We start from the raw sequence: 17834 nt of genomic DNA, 5'->3' as shown, positions 1-17834 counted from the left end.
GTGGTAGTGGTCAAGTGAGTCGCTTTCTTGCCACATTAGGGAGCTTTTCCAATAGCAAATAGAGTTGCTTCTGCCATCACCTGTGCTAGTACAGATGAGCTGCTATGCGATTTCATTGTCAGAGAAACCTCTTTCCTAATAAGCAAAGACTAGAGGCGGATTGACAGATTACACTAGGAGAGTTCCACAGCAGCTCAGAATGTTGCCAAGGTACTCTTCTCAGGTTTCTAGGGTAACCGTCATTTCAACTTCCTGGGGTTTGTACTCAAACTATTCCTGGCATGATGATGACAATCTGCCTTTATACCTAATGGTCTCTAATTCTTTTCACCATGTATGGCATTCTTACCTGCCATTGTTAGTGAGCATTCTTCCCGTAAACCCTTTTGAAAGCTGGCCTCCCCAGTCCTTCAAAGGCTCCCAGAAGACAGCGTGACCTTCGAGTTTCCTAGTGTACCACCCTCCTGCTCTTCTCTGTGATGTAGACGAGTGTTGTGTACCCAGTGCCTTTTAAAACCTTCCCCTTTATTGGTCTCTTTCAAAGTACCTGGTGGCTCTCCTCCCTTCTGAAGAATCGTTTGTCATCTTTATTTGCTTTCACCTTTCACCTTCTGCCCTTTACATACCAGCATCCCTCAAGGTTCTGTCCTGAGCTACATTTTTATTGCTCTATTTATTAATTTCCACTTGAATCTATCCACTTACATGCTTGTTAAAATAATGGGCACTGCATAAAAGTTTAATGAAAAAAATTGGCATACAATTCTGGATATCACATCCATTTTTGAATCTATATTTACGTGGATAGTTGCATCATCTTTATAACAATTGAATCATTTTGTACATGTGTGATAGCCTGCTTTCTAAAAATTCAATTACTTGGTCTGAATATGGCATTAGCCAGCCTTTTGTGACTATGGCAAAAATAACAGATGTAAACAACTTAAAAGGAGAAAAGATTCAATTTGGCCCCTGGCTTCAGTGCAGGGTCAGTTGGTTCCATCGCTTATGGGCCTCAGGGAAGGCAGAGTCATCATGGTGGGAAGCATAGGACTGACTAGAGCTGCTTACCTCATAGCAGCCAGGAAGCAGAGACATCCACAGAGGTGCCTGGTTGAAGACATAACAAAATATACCCTCAGCAACCGACCTCCCCCAACTAGGCCCACCACCGAAAGACTGTCACCTCTCAGTAATGACATAGAATCATAAATCTATCAATGAGTGGTCAATTGATCAGATCAGAACCTGTGTAAGCCGTCACTTCTTAATGATTGATTCCAAAAACTAGGGAACAAGATTTCAACACCCAAGCTTATTGTTTTGTTTTGTTTTTTTTTGGGGGGGGGGGCAGAGAGGGAGATAACTAAGCCATAACAAATATACTTACAGGTCAATTCAGGATTTCAACCACCATTTTAAGTATACCATGTATATTTATTTACTGGCATTGTCATTACAAACTTCTGCAAAGGGGGTGGCTTCAACAAGAAAAATATATTTTCTCACAAATTTAGAGGTTTGAAGTCTGAGATGAAGATTTCAATAGGGCCGGTTTCTTCTGGGATCTTTCCGTCCTTGTGCAATGGTTGTCTTCTTGTGTCCCACATGGCTTCCCCTGCGTGTGTCTGAGATAATGGACTAGGGTTGTCCTGCTTTAAAGGGTGTGTGTGTGTGTGTGTGTGTGTGTGTGTGTGTGTGTGTGTGTGTGTGTGTGTGTGTGTGTGTGTGTGTGTCCCCAGTCATGTTTTGAGGTCCTGAGTTAGAATGGCTGAATTTCATGGTTCTGAGGTACAATTCAGCCCATATATTTTCATAAATAATTCTTCACTCATGAATTCTTCATTCTTAATCATTGGAGCCAGCAAATTAAACATTAACATGATAGTTGTCTGTTAGCCTCAGTTTGGAGGTTTTTTTTTTTAATCTCCTTGATGAATGATGAGTAGAGGTTCATGTTAGCTTTCCCCATGAAACTTTCCACTGGTTCCTGAGACATGAACCCTGAGACATGCTTTTGTGACTATACTTAATATGAGACTGGTGCTCACCTGTGTGTGTGTGTGTGTGTGTGTGTGTGTATGTGTGTGTGTGTGTGTGTGTGTGTGTGTGTGTGTGTGTGTGAACTATAGACTCTTCTAGACTATAGACTGGTCTATAGAATGTGCTCAGACTTGAATGGATGGATGGATGGATAGATGAATAGAATTCACTAATGTGTCTCTAACTGACCTTAATACCCAAAGTTTTAAAGTTCTAACCCTACCTTGTCCATGTCACTCAGCTACTTTGTCTATTTTATTTCTTCTAGGTTCTCTCCTTTTATTTTTTTCAGCCTAAAGATATTTTTTTAAAGCTTTGCCACACATTCCCTGAACATCTGTGTTAATTTAGATAGCGAGATTGGTTTCACGGTTAAGAAACCAAAGCTAAGAAAATGGAATTTATATTACCCACTTTCTCTTTTACCAGGAAGATAATAAATATTTAGTGGGAAAGCAATGATTGAAATCAAGTATCAAAGCAAGTTTTTCTTTTGATGGCTTTACACGTGGACAGGACAGACTCGCGGAGGTCCAGCAGTATCCACACAGAGCTTGGCACTTCCTCCTGTTTATGCTTCCCGGTGAATTAAACATGCATGTCTCTTTCCTGCGTCTTCATTCTCAGCTGTTCCTGATAATTCTCATGTTGTTCCTAAATTTCAACAATCAGCTCTGCTAATGTTACCTTCTGCACCTCTTTATATACATACAGACTTCTTTCATCAATGCAGAAAGAGGCAAAAAGGGACTTATTGATTATTGACTAGGAATTGAAAAAGACAAAAATCCCCTTACATTTGGTGGTTTCCATTGGATAGACTTTTACAAGATGACCTGATGTTTGAAACCACTTTTACCCACTTCTAAACAAGTTAGAGTATAAAAGTAAAAAGATTACATTAAAAATATTAGAACAGGGGCTGGGAAGGTGGCTCAGTGGTAGAGCGCTTGCCTTGCATGCATGGGGCTCTGCGTTCGATTCCTCAGCACCACATAAGCAAAAAGAAAAAAAACAAAAAATATTAAAACAGTTCAGGAATACAAAAAATTCAATAATAAAAATATAATAATCTTCACTGTCCCTACCATATAGCTTAGGAGGTCAAATATGATTTATTCAATTACAATTCCTAATCTTTTTTCCTTCATCCCCTCATAACAAATATCCTGAATTTTATGTTTAGTATCCTTGTAGATTTTTGAAAATTCCTATTTTGTATTCACTTAACCATAATTGTATAAAAGGTGTTATAATATATATTTATATAACCTTAAACAAATTTCCCTATTCATTCAATGTCACTTAAAACTCTTAGATTTATTTTTGTAGATTTAGTTTTTTTGTCTCACCCTTGTATAATATTCTACTGTAAGAATAATTCATCCACAATTTAGTCTCTTACAAGAAGACATATAGGCTGTTTTTAATTTTAATTTTTTTAAACCATTAATGACAATTAATGGTGTGTGATGGGTGTGATGTGTGCACCTGTAATCCCAGGAAGGCTGATATGAAGTTTCAGAGCAGTCTGGCCTCATCTCACAGAAACCAACCAAACAGAAAACAAATTAAAAAAAAAAAAACCATTGTTCCACGGACTGCTCTTGGACCTGTCTTGTCTATAGTATTAATTTTCTAGATGGAAGCAGTGTGTGAGAACTTGTTTGTGTTAACTTCTCACCAGCACTTGGCATTTATTTAACAGTGGGTTTTTTTTTTGTGGTACTATGAATTGAACTTAGGGACTTGAGTTTGCTAGGATTACAGGAGTGTACCACCACTCTGGGTTTGGGCTGTGGTTTTCCATCATCATTGTTTATTACCAAATGTTGTGCTAGTCAGTCACGAAGGGGGCTACCAAAATAATTGTCTTAGTTCAGGATTTGATAACAAAATTCTATAATCTAGTAGCTTAAGAAGTGAACATTTATTTCTTACAGTTTTGGAACCTAGAAATGCAAGATCACGCTGGCAGTCTATCCTGCTCCAGGTGAGGGATTCCTCCTTAGATGGCTCTTTTGTCAACTTGGGAGAAAAGGAGAAAAGTGGATGGAGATAACTCATTTATATTCTTAAAAGGGCACTAACCCAGTCACAAGGGCTCCATCCTCATGACATAATTAGTTCCCAAAGACCTCACATACAAATACTATTATATTGGAATTAGAGTTGCAAAATATAAATTTGGTGTGGGGAAGGTAACACAGTACTTAGTTTACAACACTCATCCTAACCCTAGACAGGTGAAATTCCATCTTCAAACATAGATATGCCAAGCCATATGATGTGCATGCAAAAAGGAATCTTAGCCAGGGATTTTATTTGAATGAACATATTGAATAAAAAGTATGATGCATTCATACTTTTTTTTTTCTGGTCATGGAGCTTGAACTCTGGGCCTGGGCGCTGTCCCTCAGCTCTTCAGCTCAAGGCTAGTGCTCTACCACTTGAGCCACAGTGCCACTTCTGGCTTTTTCTTATGTACTTATGTGGTACTGAGGAATCGAACCCAGGGCCTCATGCATGCAAGGCAAGCGCTCTACCACTGAGCCACTTTCCCAGGTGCATTCACACTTTTTTATATTAAAAGATGCTCAATAAACTTTGCTCTTCTGGGAGGATCTTGCTCGTATTGAGTTTGGTAGAAAAATGGTAACGAATAAGTCAGCAGTTTCCTTCCACGTTTCAATTTCACTACCATTCTCTACTTCTGAGCTGAAGAAGTTGTAATGCTGAGATTCAAGGCTGAGCTGGCCTTAGGCCTTCCCAACATCCAAACGGGAAGCCAGCGTGGCGCCTTCTTCCTCGGGGTGGGAGACTCAGAGGACTGAAAGTGGGGAACATGGAGGAGCATCAGGAAAAGCCTCCTGGACAGAGGCAGGAAACCCATCCATGGGTGAAAATACAGCACTGTATTCAGTGGCTTCCCTGGTTTCCCACGCAACTGACTATGACCCCAAGATATTTATAAAAATCTGTCATGTGAATTCTACTGCAGACCATGACACTTCAGAGAATTCTACCTTAATAGTCCTCTCTCCACAAATGACCAGCAAAATATATGTCATCTCTGTGTGTGTGTGTGTGTGTGTGTGTGTACATGTGTGCATGTATGCTGATACTGGGACTTGAACTCAGAGCCTGGGCACTGTCACTTAGCCTTTTCCAATCAAGGTTGGTACCATACCACTAGAGCCACAACTCTCCTTCCAGGGGTTTGGTGGTTAATTGGAGATAGGAGGCTCACAGACTTTCTTGCTTGAGCTGAGTTCAAACAAGGATCTTCAGATCTCAGCCTCCTAGTAGCTAGAAATACAGCATGAGCTGCCAGTTGCCCAGCTGTCAGCTGCTTTTGGATTTGTGCAATAGGCAGAAAATGAGGTGAGTGCCACAAGCACTCAGCTCTGTCACTGAGAGATGGGATCCTGATGCTGACCCTGAGCATTCAGCATGCCCAAAGGGGCAACATTGTAGGGAAAGGTCCTTTAGCCTTTGAGTGAACACTACTATAGACCCATGTTACAAGGCTTACAGCAGATCCTGACATGCCCAACCTGATCTGATGACAAGTTAATTGTAAAAATCAGAGGCAGAATAACAGAATTAGCTTTCAGAAAGTAACTACGAATCAATTGAAAAGTGTGGAAGGAGCTGCGTGTCAGTGGCTCAGGCTTATAATCCTAGCTACTCAGGAGGCTGAGATCTGAGGATTGCAGTTCAAAGCCAGCCTAGGCAGGAACATCTGTGGGACTCTTATCTCCAACAAACCACTAGAAAACTGGAAGTGGCACTCGCCTTCAGCTGAAGAGCACAGGGACAGCACCCAAGCCCAGAATTCAAGCCCCACGACAGACGAAAAAGAAAAAAAAAGGCTAGAAGTTTATTTTGGCTCACCATTTTGGAGGTTCAGTCTGCAAATGGTTGGCCTGGTCCTTTGGGCCTGTGAATAGGCAGTAGTACTTCATGGCAGGAAGTATGTGGTAGACAAAGGCTGCTGACCTCATGGTGGCCAGGAAGGACAGAGGAAAAGGAAGACGAGGTGAGCAGGAAAGGAAGGGAAAGGGAGATGGGTTTGTGCAACCTGTGACTTGCTTTTGAGCCAGTTGAATGTGCTCCTTTGATTAGAGCCCAGGCTCCTCTTAGCTGATGCTCCCCACTGGGTTAGTGAAAGCCTTACAAGTGACCTCTAAGAACTGCAAGCACCTTCTTGGTGGTATGGATAGTCTCCAGTATTAGTGGACACCCAGAAAGAAGCCAGGTGCTGTGGCATAGCTTCAAGGAAATGAATTGCCATTTACATGAGTGAGCACAAAAGCCAGCATTTCCTCAGGTGCTGACACCGTGCAGCCAATGCCTTGGTGGCAGATAGAAAGCCTTTATTTAGTAAGGACTCACTGTGCACGGACCAGCTGATGACGCAGTGACAGACATTTCTGTCTTTCTGAAGTTTGTGATAATTTGCAGCAATGCCTAACTAAATAGAGTTCTAGCACCTGATACGAACAATTTCCAACAGTTTCTGGAATTTTTTTTTTTTTTTGGTCGGTCATGGGGCTTGAACTCTGGGCCTGGGCACTGTCCTTCAGCTCTTCAGCTCAAGGCGAGCACTCTACCACTTGAGCCACAGCACCATTTCCGGTTTTCTGCGTGGTTTATTGGAGATAAGAGTCTCACTGACTTTCCTGCCCGGGCTGGCTTTGAACCGAGATCCTCAGATCTCAGCCTTCTGAGTAGCTGGGATTACAGGTGTGAGCCACCACCGGCCAGTTTCTGGAATTGTTTTATCCTATGTACCCTATGTCTTCAAGAGGTGGGTTGGCTGGAGTGTTTTAAATCACATTCCTGATTTGTATATTATTCACTTGTAAATGTTGGAGTCTATATCCCTCATAGATGATGATTTCTGAAGAACTTAACTATGATGACAGAAAAGTTCAGTATCTTATGGGGTGAGGTAGGCAGTACTGGAGTCTGAATTCAAGGCCTTGTACTTAGTAGGTAGGTATTCTACCACTTGAGCCAGACCTCTAGCCCTTTTTGCTTTAGTTACTTTTTAAAGAGAGTCTTGCATGTATTTCCTGGCCAGCCTCAAGAAAACGTTGTATTGTATTAACTTTATACCCAGAGAAAAGGTACTTGCCAGCTAAAGCATAGCAAAGCAGGACAGCTTTCCTTTAAACATTAGAGGCCTGCCAGTTGGATGTTTAATAATGCAACCATAAAGTACCTAACTGTCCCTATAATATGCTTGTCAGTCACACAATATTGTGAATAATTCAAAGCTAATTTTGATACTGTGTTTAAGAACCTATCTATTCCCCTAGGACGCTAAACTTGCTTTATAATAGACCTGCATATCCCATTTTAATTCCTGTTACTTTTTCCTTACTACAGGAAGCTCTTCCCAATTGGTTTTATGTCCGTTTTATCTTTTGGCCAGACAGTTTCCTCTCCCTTGGACACTGCACTGAGGTTTTTGCTCTGTGAGGGAAATGCTTAGAGGTATGGGTTCAGTGCCATTTTTGCCACCAAGGAGCGTCGTGATGTTTGGCAAGTAGTTTCTATAGGCCAGCTCCTATAGTGCGTTGGTGAAATTGCACAAAGAACAACTGTGCCCAGCACGAAGCAGCAACCACTTCCCACCACCCCTTTTTTGGTTCCCACCTCCAACTACCCAGCACCAGAACACTCAGCACCTTGCCCGGCCCACTTTGCTCGCAAGGGATGTTGGGAATTGTAGTTTCAGGTCACAAAGCTGTAGTTTTCAGAGTAGGGCGATGAGAAGGAGAACTACATATCCCAGGGGGCTAGGGAAGGAAAGCCAGCGCGGTAAACCGATCATCCCACCCCGCTGCCTTTCGCACGAATGCCCGACCCGCCATTCCCCCCAACTCCCGCCAGGGCGCCCACCCAGCGGAGAGCAGGAGTGCGCAGGCGCAGCAGGCTGGGCCGCCCACAGTTGTCAGGCCGCGTAGTGGGGGAGCGCGGGGAGTGCCCGCGGCTACCTGGACGGAGCGCAGCCACCCAGGAGGGGTCCTCCACGCCCTCCCTCCCTCTCCACGCCCTCCCTCCTTCCCCCGTCCTCCCTCCCCCCCGTCCTCCCTCCCTCTCCACGCCCTCCCTCCCTCCGTCCTCCCTCTCTCCCGTCCTCCCTCCCCCGTCCTCCCTCCCTCCCCCGTCCTCCCTCCCTCTCCACGCCCTCCTTCCCCACGTCCTCCCTCCCCGTCCTCCCTTCCTCCCCCGTCCTCCCTCCCTCCCCCGTCCATCCTCTCCATGCCCTCCCGGCTGGGGCCGAGCCCCTGGTCCCCGTAGCCGGCCCCGCGTCTCCCGCCCTTCTTCCCGGGCGTCCGTGGAGCCCCCGCGTCTCCGCCGCGCGTCCGCAGGGGAGAGTGGAGGACCCTGCCCGGGTCGCCTCCCGGCTCCTGCGGGCCGAGTGACCGTGGGCGTGCCGGGCCGGCAGGCGGACCGAGCCCACCCGGAGCGCCCGCGCCCCGGGTGGGACGGGTGCCCCGGGGCTCGGGCCTCGGTGGGTCCCGGCCGCCAGCTGGAGGGCGGGGACCGTACAGGACCCCGACGAGGAGGAGCGGGAGGAGCGGGGCGGGGGAGGAGGTGAAGGAGGAATAACGGGAGGAGGAGCAGCAGCAGGTGAAGCAAGAGGAGAAGCAGCAGCCTGAGGAGCGGGAGGAGGAGGAGGAGCAGGAGGAGGAGCAGCCGTGGGAGGAGCAACGGGAGGAGGAGGTGCCGGAGGAGGAGCAGTGGGAGGAGGAGGAGGAGGAGGAGGAGCAGCCAGAGGAGGAGGGTGGAGCAGCAGGAGGGAGGAGCAGCAGGAGGGAGGAGCAGTGGGAGGAGGGGCCGCAGCTGGGAGGCACAGCAGCAGAAGGAGCTGGAGGGGGAGGAACAGCAGTGAACGGAGGAGCCGCGGCGGGAGGAGGCGGGGCCGCGGCGGGAGGAGGCGGGGCCGCGGCGGGAGGAGGCGGGGCCGCGGCGGGAGGAGGCGGGGCCGCGGCGGGAGGAGGCGGGGCCGCGGCGGGAGGAGGCGGGGCCGCGGCGGGAGGAGGCGGGGCCGCGGCGGGAGGAGGCGGGGCCGCGGCGGCGGAGGAGGGGCCGGCGCCGCCCGCCGGGCCGGGAGGAGGCGGGCCCGCTCGCCCCGCGCTCCGGAGCGCCGCGTTGCAAACAAGTGTCAGTGCCGGTGTCCCCGCGGCCCTCCAGCGGCCTCCGGGCGAGCGGGCGGGCGGGCAGACGGGCGGCGGGGCGGGGGCCGGGCTCGGGGGCCGGGAGCGAGGGATCCCCGGAGCGCCACCGCCGCGCTCAGCGCTCAGCCCGGAGCCCCGCGCGGGCGCCGGCGGCTCGGCCGGGCTGCGGGCGCGGACGCGGGGTGGCCGGCGCTCCTGACAGCAGCGGGCGCCGTCCCCACCCCGGGGAGGCGTCGCCGGGGCTGAGCCGCCCGCGAGGATCCGCCGGTCCCGAGCCCGGCGCGGGGCGCACGCCGGGGGCCGCTGCCTCGAGTCCCCTCCGGGCGCGGCGCTCGGGGCGGAGGCGCAGCCCGGGGAGCGGGGGGCCGGGCGCGCGCGGCGGCTCCCGCGGAGGGGCCCCCGAGCCCCGGATCCCCGGGCCGCGGACTGGAAGGCGCGGAGGAGCGCTGCCGCGGGCCGGGGCGCGCAGCGTGGTCCCCGCCGGCGGACCGTGCTATGCCAGCGGGGCGCCCCGCGGGGCTGACCCCGGCGTCTTCGGCCGCGTTGCGGGCGAGCCGGGAGCCGGCCTAGGGGTCGCGGCGCCGCGGCCCGGGGGGCGACCGTGGCCGCCGGGGGGCTCCTGGGGGCGTGCGCCCCCCGCCCGCTGCCCTCGTGGATGCCTCCCGGCGGCGGGCCCATGACAGACTGCGAGTACAGCCAGATCAGCACCCACGGCTCCTCGCCCATGGAGTCGCCCCACTCCAAGAAGAGGATCGCCGCCCGCAGGAAATGGGAGGTGTTCCCGGGGAGGAACAAGTTCTTCTGCAACGGGCGGATCATGATGGCCCGGCAGACGGGCGTCTTCTACCTGACGCTCGTCCTCATCCTGGTCACCAGCGGGCTCTTCTTCGCCTTCGAGTAAGTGGCCGCCCACCTCCCCCCACCCCCGACGGCGCCCTCGCCGGCGCCTCCCGCCCCCTCCGGTCCTGGCGTTCTGCGTCCTTCTATCATGCCCGCCTGGCCGCCCAGGGTCCCGGGTGTGTGTGTGATCAGCAGCCCCTTTCCAGCCTCCTGGGAGGAGAGCGCGGAGGGCTGGGAACAGGGAAGGTGCGCCCGGCCTGGCAGGTCCACCGCCCGGATCCGGGAGGGGGGCGGGGGGGGGGCAGGTGGGGCGCTCCCTCCCGGGAGGCCCGCGCATCAGCCCAGGTGCGGTCTTCTGCAGGGAGGGGGTGGGCCTGAAGTCGGAGGGGGGGAGAGAGGGATAAACAGACTTGGACCCCCCCACCCTGGGGAGATGTGGGGCCTCAGGTGGAGCTCAGCTAGAGGAGGCTCGACCACTTCCAGGAACGATTGGGAACCTTTGGCGATTCCAGGCTTGGGAGTGCCGGCTGCCCGGTGTGTTCTGGCTGGGTAGTTTCATTTTGTCATCACCCTCACTGAATTCAGCCTGGCCTCCTTGGCCTCTGCTTCACCACACTTTTGATTCTTCACTTTCGGAAAAAGTTTCATTGGAGAATGTCCCCATAGGCAAGTTGGGGAGTGGGGGGAAGGCGGGAGCCAGGCTTGGAGAAGGAGCCTGATGTGACTTCAGAAACAGGGCTTTGGGCTTTTTTTTTTTTTTTTTAATCTGAAAAATAAAAAAGTTCATACGCATCTCCACCATCTTCTGGGAAATCAAAATGGTCAAGAGTAACTATCCTCCTACCAACTAAAGAAAGAACTTTTTATTTATTAACAGTCATTAGGGAAGGCACTTTAACCATCTTCCAAGTCAACTTCAATTGCTCTGTTTGGGCCTAACATTTGGGATGCAGCTGCTTATGTAACCTTTTATATTCTATGCCCAGTGAAAGTTAGGCTTTTTCCTCCCTCCAAACTTAAAAGCCATCTATAAGGAGTTTTTCCTTCAGCTTCTCAGGTCCTGGTTATGGCGTATGGTATGCCTTCAGTCTCCACCTGCTAGTGAATGGGGTTAGTTCAAACCTTTTGTGTTTGTTTACTTTTGTCTCCAGTAAGTCTTATTGATAGGCTCTGATTTTGTGCCTGGATTTTGCTCTTGGAAATAAAAGCTGTGTCAGTTAGAAATGAATGGTCTCTTGACAATGTGATACTTTTCACTCAAAGCCCTCTGACTCTATGAGGGGAAGCATTTTTGTATGTGAACTGTGTTCTGATGACTGGTTTTTAACAGGATTCAGTTAGGGGAGGAGAGATCTGTGATGCAGGTTACATTCCCAGACTTTCTCACACACAGCCCTACTCTACTCCATTTCTGTGTGTATGTGTGTTCTTGTCCCTGCAGACCTGTGGAGAGGGCCCCAGAGCTCCTGATGTGTCTACATTTCACAATAGAATAAACCCTGCCTCTGGGCTGGTGATGTCCTATAGTTAACGGAGATGCTATCTCTTGTAGCCAAATCTTTGGTGATGGTAGTTACATGGATTCCTCTAGTTGAGAAGATTCACTAAGTTCCTAATGTCAAAAACTTTTGGGAGGGTCCAGATTGGCATTTGTTTTCTCTTTTCAGTGATTTTTTTAGAGTTGACAATTGGTTGATTTTTTACAATCTTTTTTACAGAGCTTTAGCCACAAGTGTATTATGTGTATGATGATAACCATTTCATTTTCTTATACATATACACCCCCAAATCCTTGCTGTATGGTTGGGGACAAATTCAGCTATTACTTAGTAATCAGATATTACTTTGTAATATCTGAATACTTAGTATGTTTTATTTCTATTTCAAACATAGCTGCTAACCAAACCATCCTAAATTTGTTTTTGTTTCTTGATGTCTGCATGTTTTTTTCAAGAGCTCCTCCAGGTTCTCACTTGTATGTTGTTACAGATTTTTCTGTGTCAATGTTGTCTTAACTGATGGAGGTAGGAACACACATTGTGTTGGGATTTTATTAGCTACTATTTGCAGCATTTTTATGTCAGTTCTGTGGGAATCAGAGAGAGAGAAAGAGAGAGAGAGAAAGAGTGTGTGTGTGTGTGTGTGTGTGTGTGTGTGTGTGTGTGTGTGTGGTCGGTCTTCATGAGGGTAACTTTAATTTGGAATTTTAAGGAAACAGGAGGCCCACACTAGCATGTTTGTTGGAGAAAAATGATAGGTTCATCCAAACTACAAATTATTAGTTTGTTTAGACTGTTTGTCATGGAATTTCATTGTTTTGAGTATTGCCGTTGTTTTTAAGTTCTTTATTCATTAGTAATGACAGAATGAAATCAAATAGCTTTGCCCGAATTAATTTGCTAGAGACTCAAAATGGCACAGGTGTGGTTGAAATACCAACAGTTAATCATTAAATGAGAACCTGAGGAAATGCCAGTATTGCCTGCTCTCTCCCTGCCTACCTTTCTTCTGAACTTCCTTTAGATATTTATTGAATATATACTGTGAGTGCCCTATTTTGAGTGTTTGACTGCATGTCCCAGTAGCTTTGCATGTTAGTAGATACATTAGTCAAATGGTCAAATACCTGAGAAAAACAACTTAATGGAAGACAGATCTGTTTTGGTTCATGGTTTCAATCTATGAGGTGGGCTTCTCTCAAGGCTGTTAGGCCCGAGGTGCGGAAGGACACTGTACTGGCAGGTGCATGTGTTGGAGGAGCCTGCGCACTTCATGGCAGCCAGGAAGTAGCCAGGAGACAGAAGACGACATAGCTTTCTAGACCAAGGCTCCAGTGACCTTCTTCCACCAACTAGACTCCCACTTCCTAGTTGCCACCATCTCCCAGAAGTGCCTTCATATTATGACTTCACGTATGGATTAATCCATTCATTAGATTAGAGTCCTCACGATTCAGTCAGTTTCCAGAAGCTGTTTCTATCAGCTGGCAAACAAGTGTTTGGGGTGTTTTTATATCCAAACTCTAAATGCAGAAATTATGAGACATTAGAATAGGCGATTCCCCAGATAGTTACACCAAGATAGAAGGGAATAAGGAAATAAAAATGGAAAACCATAGCAGAACTTTAATTCTAGACTTTCCTTATCTGTGCCACTTCTGTCAACCCGCTTCTCATTCTAGACCTTGAGCACATGAGTAGGGAAGTTTGTCTCAGAGAAATGAACTCAGCAACAGGTGTTGGTACTTTCCTTAAGTCCTATTGAAAGGCAGTATAGAAATGATTATCCCATGTGGAAGATGAGGGGAGGGCCTGGCGAGCGTGCCTGCCATGTGGATTGCATCACTAATTATGGGAAGTTTCTGACCACAAAACCAGAACTCTTCCCACCAGGAGAACTGCCCTCCTCCAAGGGCTGAGCATGGTTGAAGGCAGGAAAGGCTTTCAGAAGGGCAGATCCTAAGATTTTTAGCAGCAGTGTGACCCCGAACAACTGATTTATCTTGTGAAAGCCTCAGTTTTCCCAAATCTATACCGTGTCATTCAGAGCATCTGTCTTTAAATACTATAAATGGGAAAAGTATATTTACTACACTATCCAGTACAGAACAAAACACTGTTTGATCAACAGCCCATATTATTAGAGTATACCTAGGAATTAACCTGGCCAGCACTCTGGTCATCCTTTTCTGAGAGCTTTTTTAGAAAAGGCATGTGGAGGCTAGTAAATGTAACATTGACAGCCCTGGAAAAAAAAATGTGGGACTGTGCAGTTTCATTAGAACTGTAACCTTTGTAAGAGTCCCAAGAGCCTGTGGGAGCAGCGTCCCCAATCCAGCCCCTATAGACGGAGAGTCCTACACGGATGCCTGGGGACCCGCCCTGATCCACACCCTGATTTCAGCTCCATTTTTGGAGCCACCACTCCAGGGCTTTGAAGAAATAAAAAACTATCAGCAGCAACGCTTCTCTAAGCAGGTCAAAAGACTGCTTATGTCCGGGCTGCTTTTATTCAGCATATCCAGTCCTGATGAAAAGTGACAGCGTTTCATGGCTGCATTTAAGAGGAGAAGGAGGGAAGTTGGCCAGTGCTGTTGAGACATCACATTGCTCCTTGTCACTGAGAGAAGGAAGGCTTCAGTGCCATCATCCCCAGGCACCAGCCCTGGAATTTGAACAGATCTCTCTGTCTGCATTTCTCTCCGTGTCTGTCTCTGTCTTTCTCCTCTCTCCCTTTGTCCCAGTGTCTCTCTATCTCTGTCTCTGCCTTTCTTTCACTCTCTCTCATACACACACACAGCACACACCTGTATCCTATTTTTGTTTATACATTGGAAATTCAAAAGGTTTTGCTTGATATATTGATACTTCATAGCCATTTGATCACTGGCAGAAAGATGGCTGACCTGGGAGGCCAGCCAAGTTAGTGTTTCAGGAACCTCCTGTGAGGGAGGGGGGAGACCTGTGTCTCCCAGTTCTGTGTGGTCACTTCTGATAGTGTGAAGGTGTAATGAACATCCAAACAGCTGAAAATTGGGGAACATCCTCAGATTTCCCTTCTCTGTAGTTCTACTGATATTAAAAAAAAAAAAATTTGTCTTCTTCTTTCCCTCTTTTCATATTTTCTTTCCCTTCTTCTACCCCTCTCTCTTTTTTCTAAATGTGTTAATCTCCTCTGAAATAAATGCACAGTCATTGGGAGTCAACAAACTAGGGTCATGTTTATCTTAAAGAAGGAACTTGAGGCCGGTCCTGGCAAGTGAAAGTATCATTTCCTGTATTAAGTTTCTGCCATAGATCGGATAATTTTTATTTCCTTTCTATGGCATCATTTTTACATCTCATGTCTGTGATGGAAGGGACTGCCCTTGTAACACAGAAGGACTTGTCTGTGTCCGATAGTTTTTTGTCTCTATAACAACATACCTGAGATCATTAACTTATGAAAAGGTGTGTTTTCATGGTTTTAGAGGTTCTAGCCAATGAAATCTGGTGCACCCATTGACTTTAAGCTGCTTGTGGCGGTGCCAGATGGTGCCAGATGGCAGAAGAAGGAGCTAGGGCTCCACTATTATCTTCCAAGGCACACGCCCTATCCCCTAAAGACCTCCATTAGGCCCACCTACTTAACGTCCACCATTCTCAACGGCTCAGCCCTCCAGCATCTAATAACTATCTCCTGGAACTTGAGGTGCCATTCTAGCAATGTCTGTCCTAGATGGGGTAAGCCTTATTATCTAGGAGAAAGTGCTGCCCTGATAACATGCAAAGACACCATTCTTTCTCAACCTTCCATGCAGAACTGTGTCTTCCTTTCCATGGTTTCAGACAATATCTACTTGATGTCGACAGAGATGGTGGTAGATAACGCTTAGGACCTTGCCTGGTAACACAGAGGATGGAATCAGGGCGGGGGTGGGGGAAGTTGGGGGTGGAGAGTGTCCACCTGACTCTCAGGTACCTTCTCTTGCCATGGTGCACGGACTCACCCTTTGTGTGTGTTGTGTATGTATGTGTAAGGTACATGTGCCTGGGAGGGCAGGGACTGCCTTACAGAATTACCTGGTATACAGCAGACTTTGACTAAAGATTTGCTGTTTAAGGAAGGCATTGTCATACTGACACACAGCATTTATAATTATGTCTTGCAGAATACAGTTGCCTTGGTAACTCTGATTATTTGATATAACTCTTCTGGAATCAGAATTGAGAGGCATCCCTTTTCCAATGTGTTCATAGCAGTAGAGGAGAGAGATTTTTTTTTCATTACTTAGCAAATTAATGGTAAGGTTTTGATAGTTACTTGGTTGAGACTACTTTCTAATATTTCCTTATTTTTTTAACCTAAATGCTTTAGGCAAATAAAGCTGGTGATATATATATATATATATATATATATATATATATATATATATATATATTATTGAAGAACCACCAGCACCTAGGATCATTGCTTGTTTGATAGTTTTTTGGCATTGGACACAAAGGTCTATCAAATAAAGCTCTCAAGGATCTTATTGACCCACCTGTGTTTTATGCCTCCTCTCTCAGCTAGTGAGAAATGATATCATATTATATAAAAACTTGCTTCTTAAAATAGTATAGTAATGATTAATTATTTAATGGGTCATATCTGCATATCCTAGAGGTTTTTTCTTTTGCTGTACAATGTTGCACATAATTTATTCATGACTGAATTATTATGTCTTAGCAAGAGAATTTAAATTAAGGATTTCAAGGAAAGTGCTTCATTCTTTTGCAGCTGAGATTTTCAGGAAAGCCCAAACAGAGTTGATCAATAGTATTATAATGAGCTGCATCCATGATTTGGGAATCTGATCAATGTATGTTGCTTCAGATAAGGATTAGGGATGCTCTTGATGCTTTTGGTTAGCTTTTCTCTAAATATTAAGATTGGCCCAAGTTCACACTTACTTTTTATAAACTGAATGATGTTCTAACGTTTCAATTTTCACCTTTTAAAAATATACTAGCTAATATAGAAGCTTATAACACATGTGTAATCTTTGAGGTAAAATATTGTAAAGAACACCATAAAATTACCAAGTTTAAGAACATATCAGGGACTGGGAATGTGGCTCAGTGGTAGAATGCTTGCCTTGTATGCATGAGGCCCTGCGTTTGATTCCTTAGTACCACATAAGCAGAAAAAGTCGAAGTCATGCTGTGGCTCAAGTGGTAGAGCGCTAGCCTTGAGCTAAAGAGCTGAGGGACAGCACCCAGGCCCAGAGTTCAGGCCCCACAACCGGCCAAAAAAACTCCAACATATCAGTAATAGTGCTTTTTTGTTGTTTGTATTTGTAGGGTATCTTGAGAGTTTTTAACTCATGCACATTGTATAATGTTCAAATCAGAGTGAACATTATGTATCTCCTCTAACAGCCATCACTTCTTTGTGATTGACAACATTCGAAATCCTTTCTTGTAGTTTTTTGAAGTATTACTAGTGCTGTGGAATGTCCTAGTACGGGCTGCGGCCCAGTGTCTGCTCCCTTCCCTCCCCGAGGACATCCCAACTTGAGCTTCCTTCCCTGTCAGCACAGGCCTTTTTTTTGTGTCCCCACAAGTGTTTTGCGTGTATACATTCCCAGACATTAGCCCGGTGCCAGTGGCTCATGCCTGTAATCCTAGCTACTCAGGAGGTTGAGATCTGAGGATCATATTTCAAAGCCAGCCCTGGCAGGAAAGTCATGAGACTCTTATCTCCAATAAACCACTAGAAAGACGGATGTGGTGCTATATGGCTCAAGCGGTATAGTGCTTGCCTTGAGCTATAGAGCTGAGGGATAGCGCCCAAGCCCAGAGTTCAAGCCCCACAGCTGACAAAAACAAAAAAAAAACATTCTCAGACATTAAGTTGTTTAGTTTATTTTTCCTCATAAATATAGGATCAGGCTATATGTATATCGTGTTTTTTTTCTGAAATGACAACATTGATTTTGTACATACATTTTATATAAAATAGCATCCCATTGAATACCTTTAGTTGTGAAGATAATACAACTTGTCAGTTTGAGATGATTTCAGACCTTGAGAGGAGCTGCAAGAATAATCCAGAAGCCAGGTGCTGGTGGCTCACAGCTGTAATCCTAGCTACTCAGAAGACTGAGATCTGAGGATCATGGTTGGAAGCCAGCCCAGGCAGGAAAGGCTGTGAGACTCTTACCTCCAGTTAACACTAGAAAACCAGAAGTGGAGTTGTGGCTTAAAGCGGTAGCATGCTAGCCTTGAGTGA

General features: G+C 46.8%; 1 protein-coding gene across 4 annotated transcripts in view; it reads left to right on the top strand.

Annotated features, from left to right (window-relative positions):
• Window positions 1–9853: 9853 nt before the first annotated feature.
• Window positions 9854–17834, top strand: part of Zdhhc14 (zinc finger DHHC-type palmitoyltransferase 14) — a 200511-nt gene continuing 192530 nt past the window's right edge. For 3 of the 4 annotated variants that reach the window (XM_042702098.1, XM_042702097.1, XM_042702096.1), the window contains exon 1: window positions 9883–10136. In XM_042702098.1, the coding sequence (XP_042558032.1) occupies window positions 9895–10136 (242 nt within the window). In that variant the 5' untranslated portion in view covers window positions 9883–9894. Of the gene's footprint in view, window positions 10137–17834 lie in introns of all 4 variants that reach the window. The other variant, XM_042702095.1, reaches the window with a different exon arrangement.

This window comes from Dipodomys spectabilis, unplaced genomic scaffold (genome assembly GCF_019054845.1).
Source record: "Dipodomys spectabilis isolate Male_0828 unplaced genomic scaffold, ASM1905484v1 ptg000302l, whole genome shotgun sequence".
Classification (NCBI taxonomy): domain Eukaryota; kingdom Metazoa; phylum Chordata; class Mammalia; order Rodentia; family Heteromyidae; genus Dipodomys; species Dipodomys spectabilis.
Note: the sequence above shows the minus strand (reverse complement) of the source record. Positions and strands in the feature narration are given on the sequence as shown.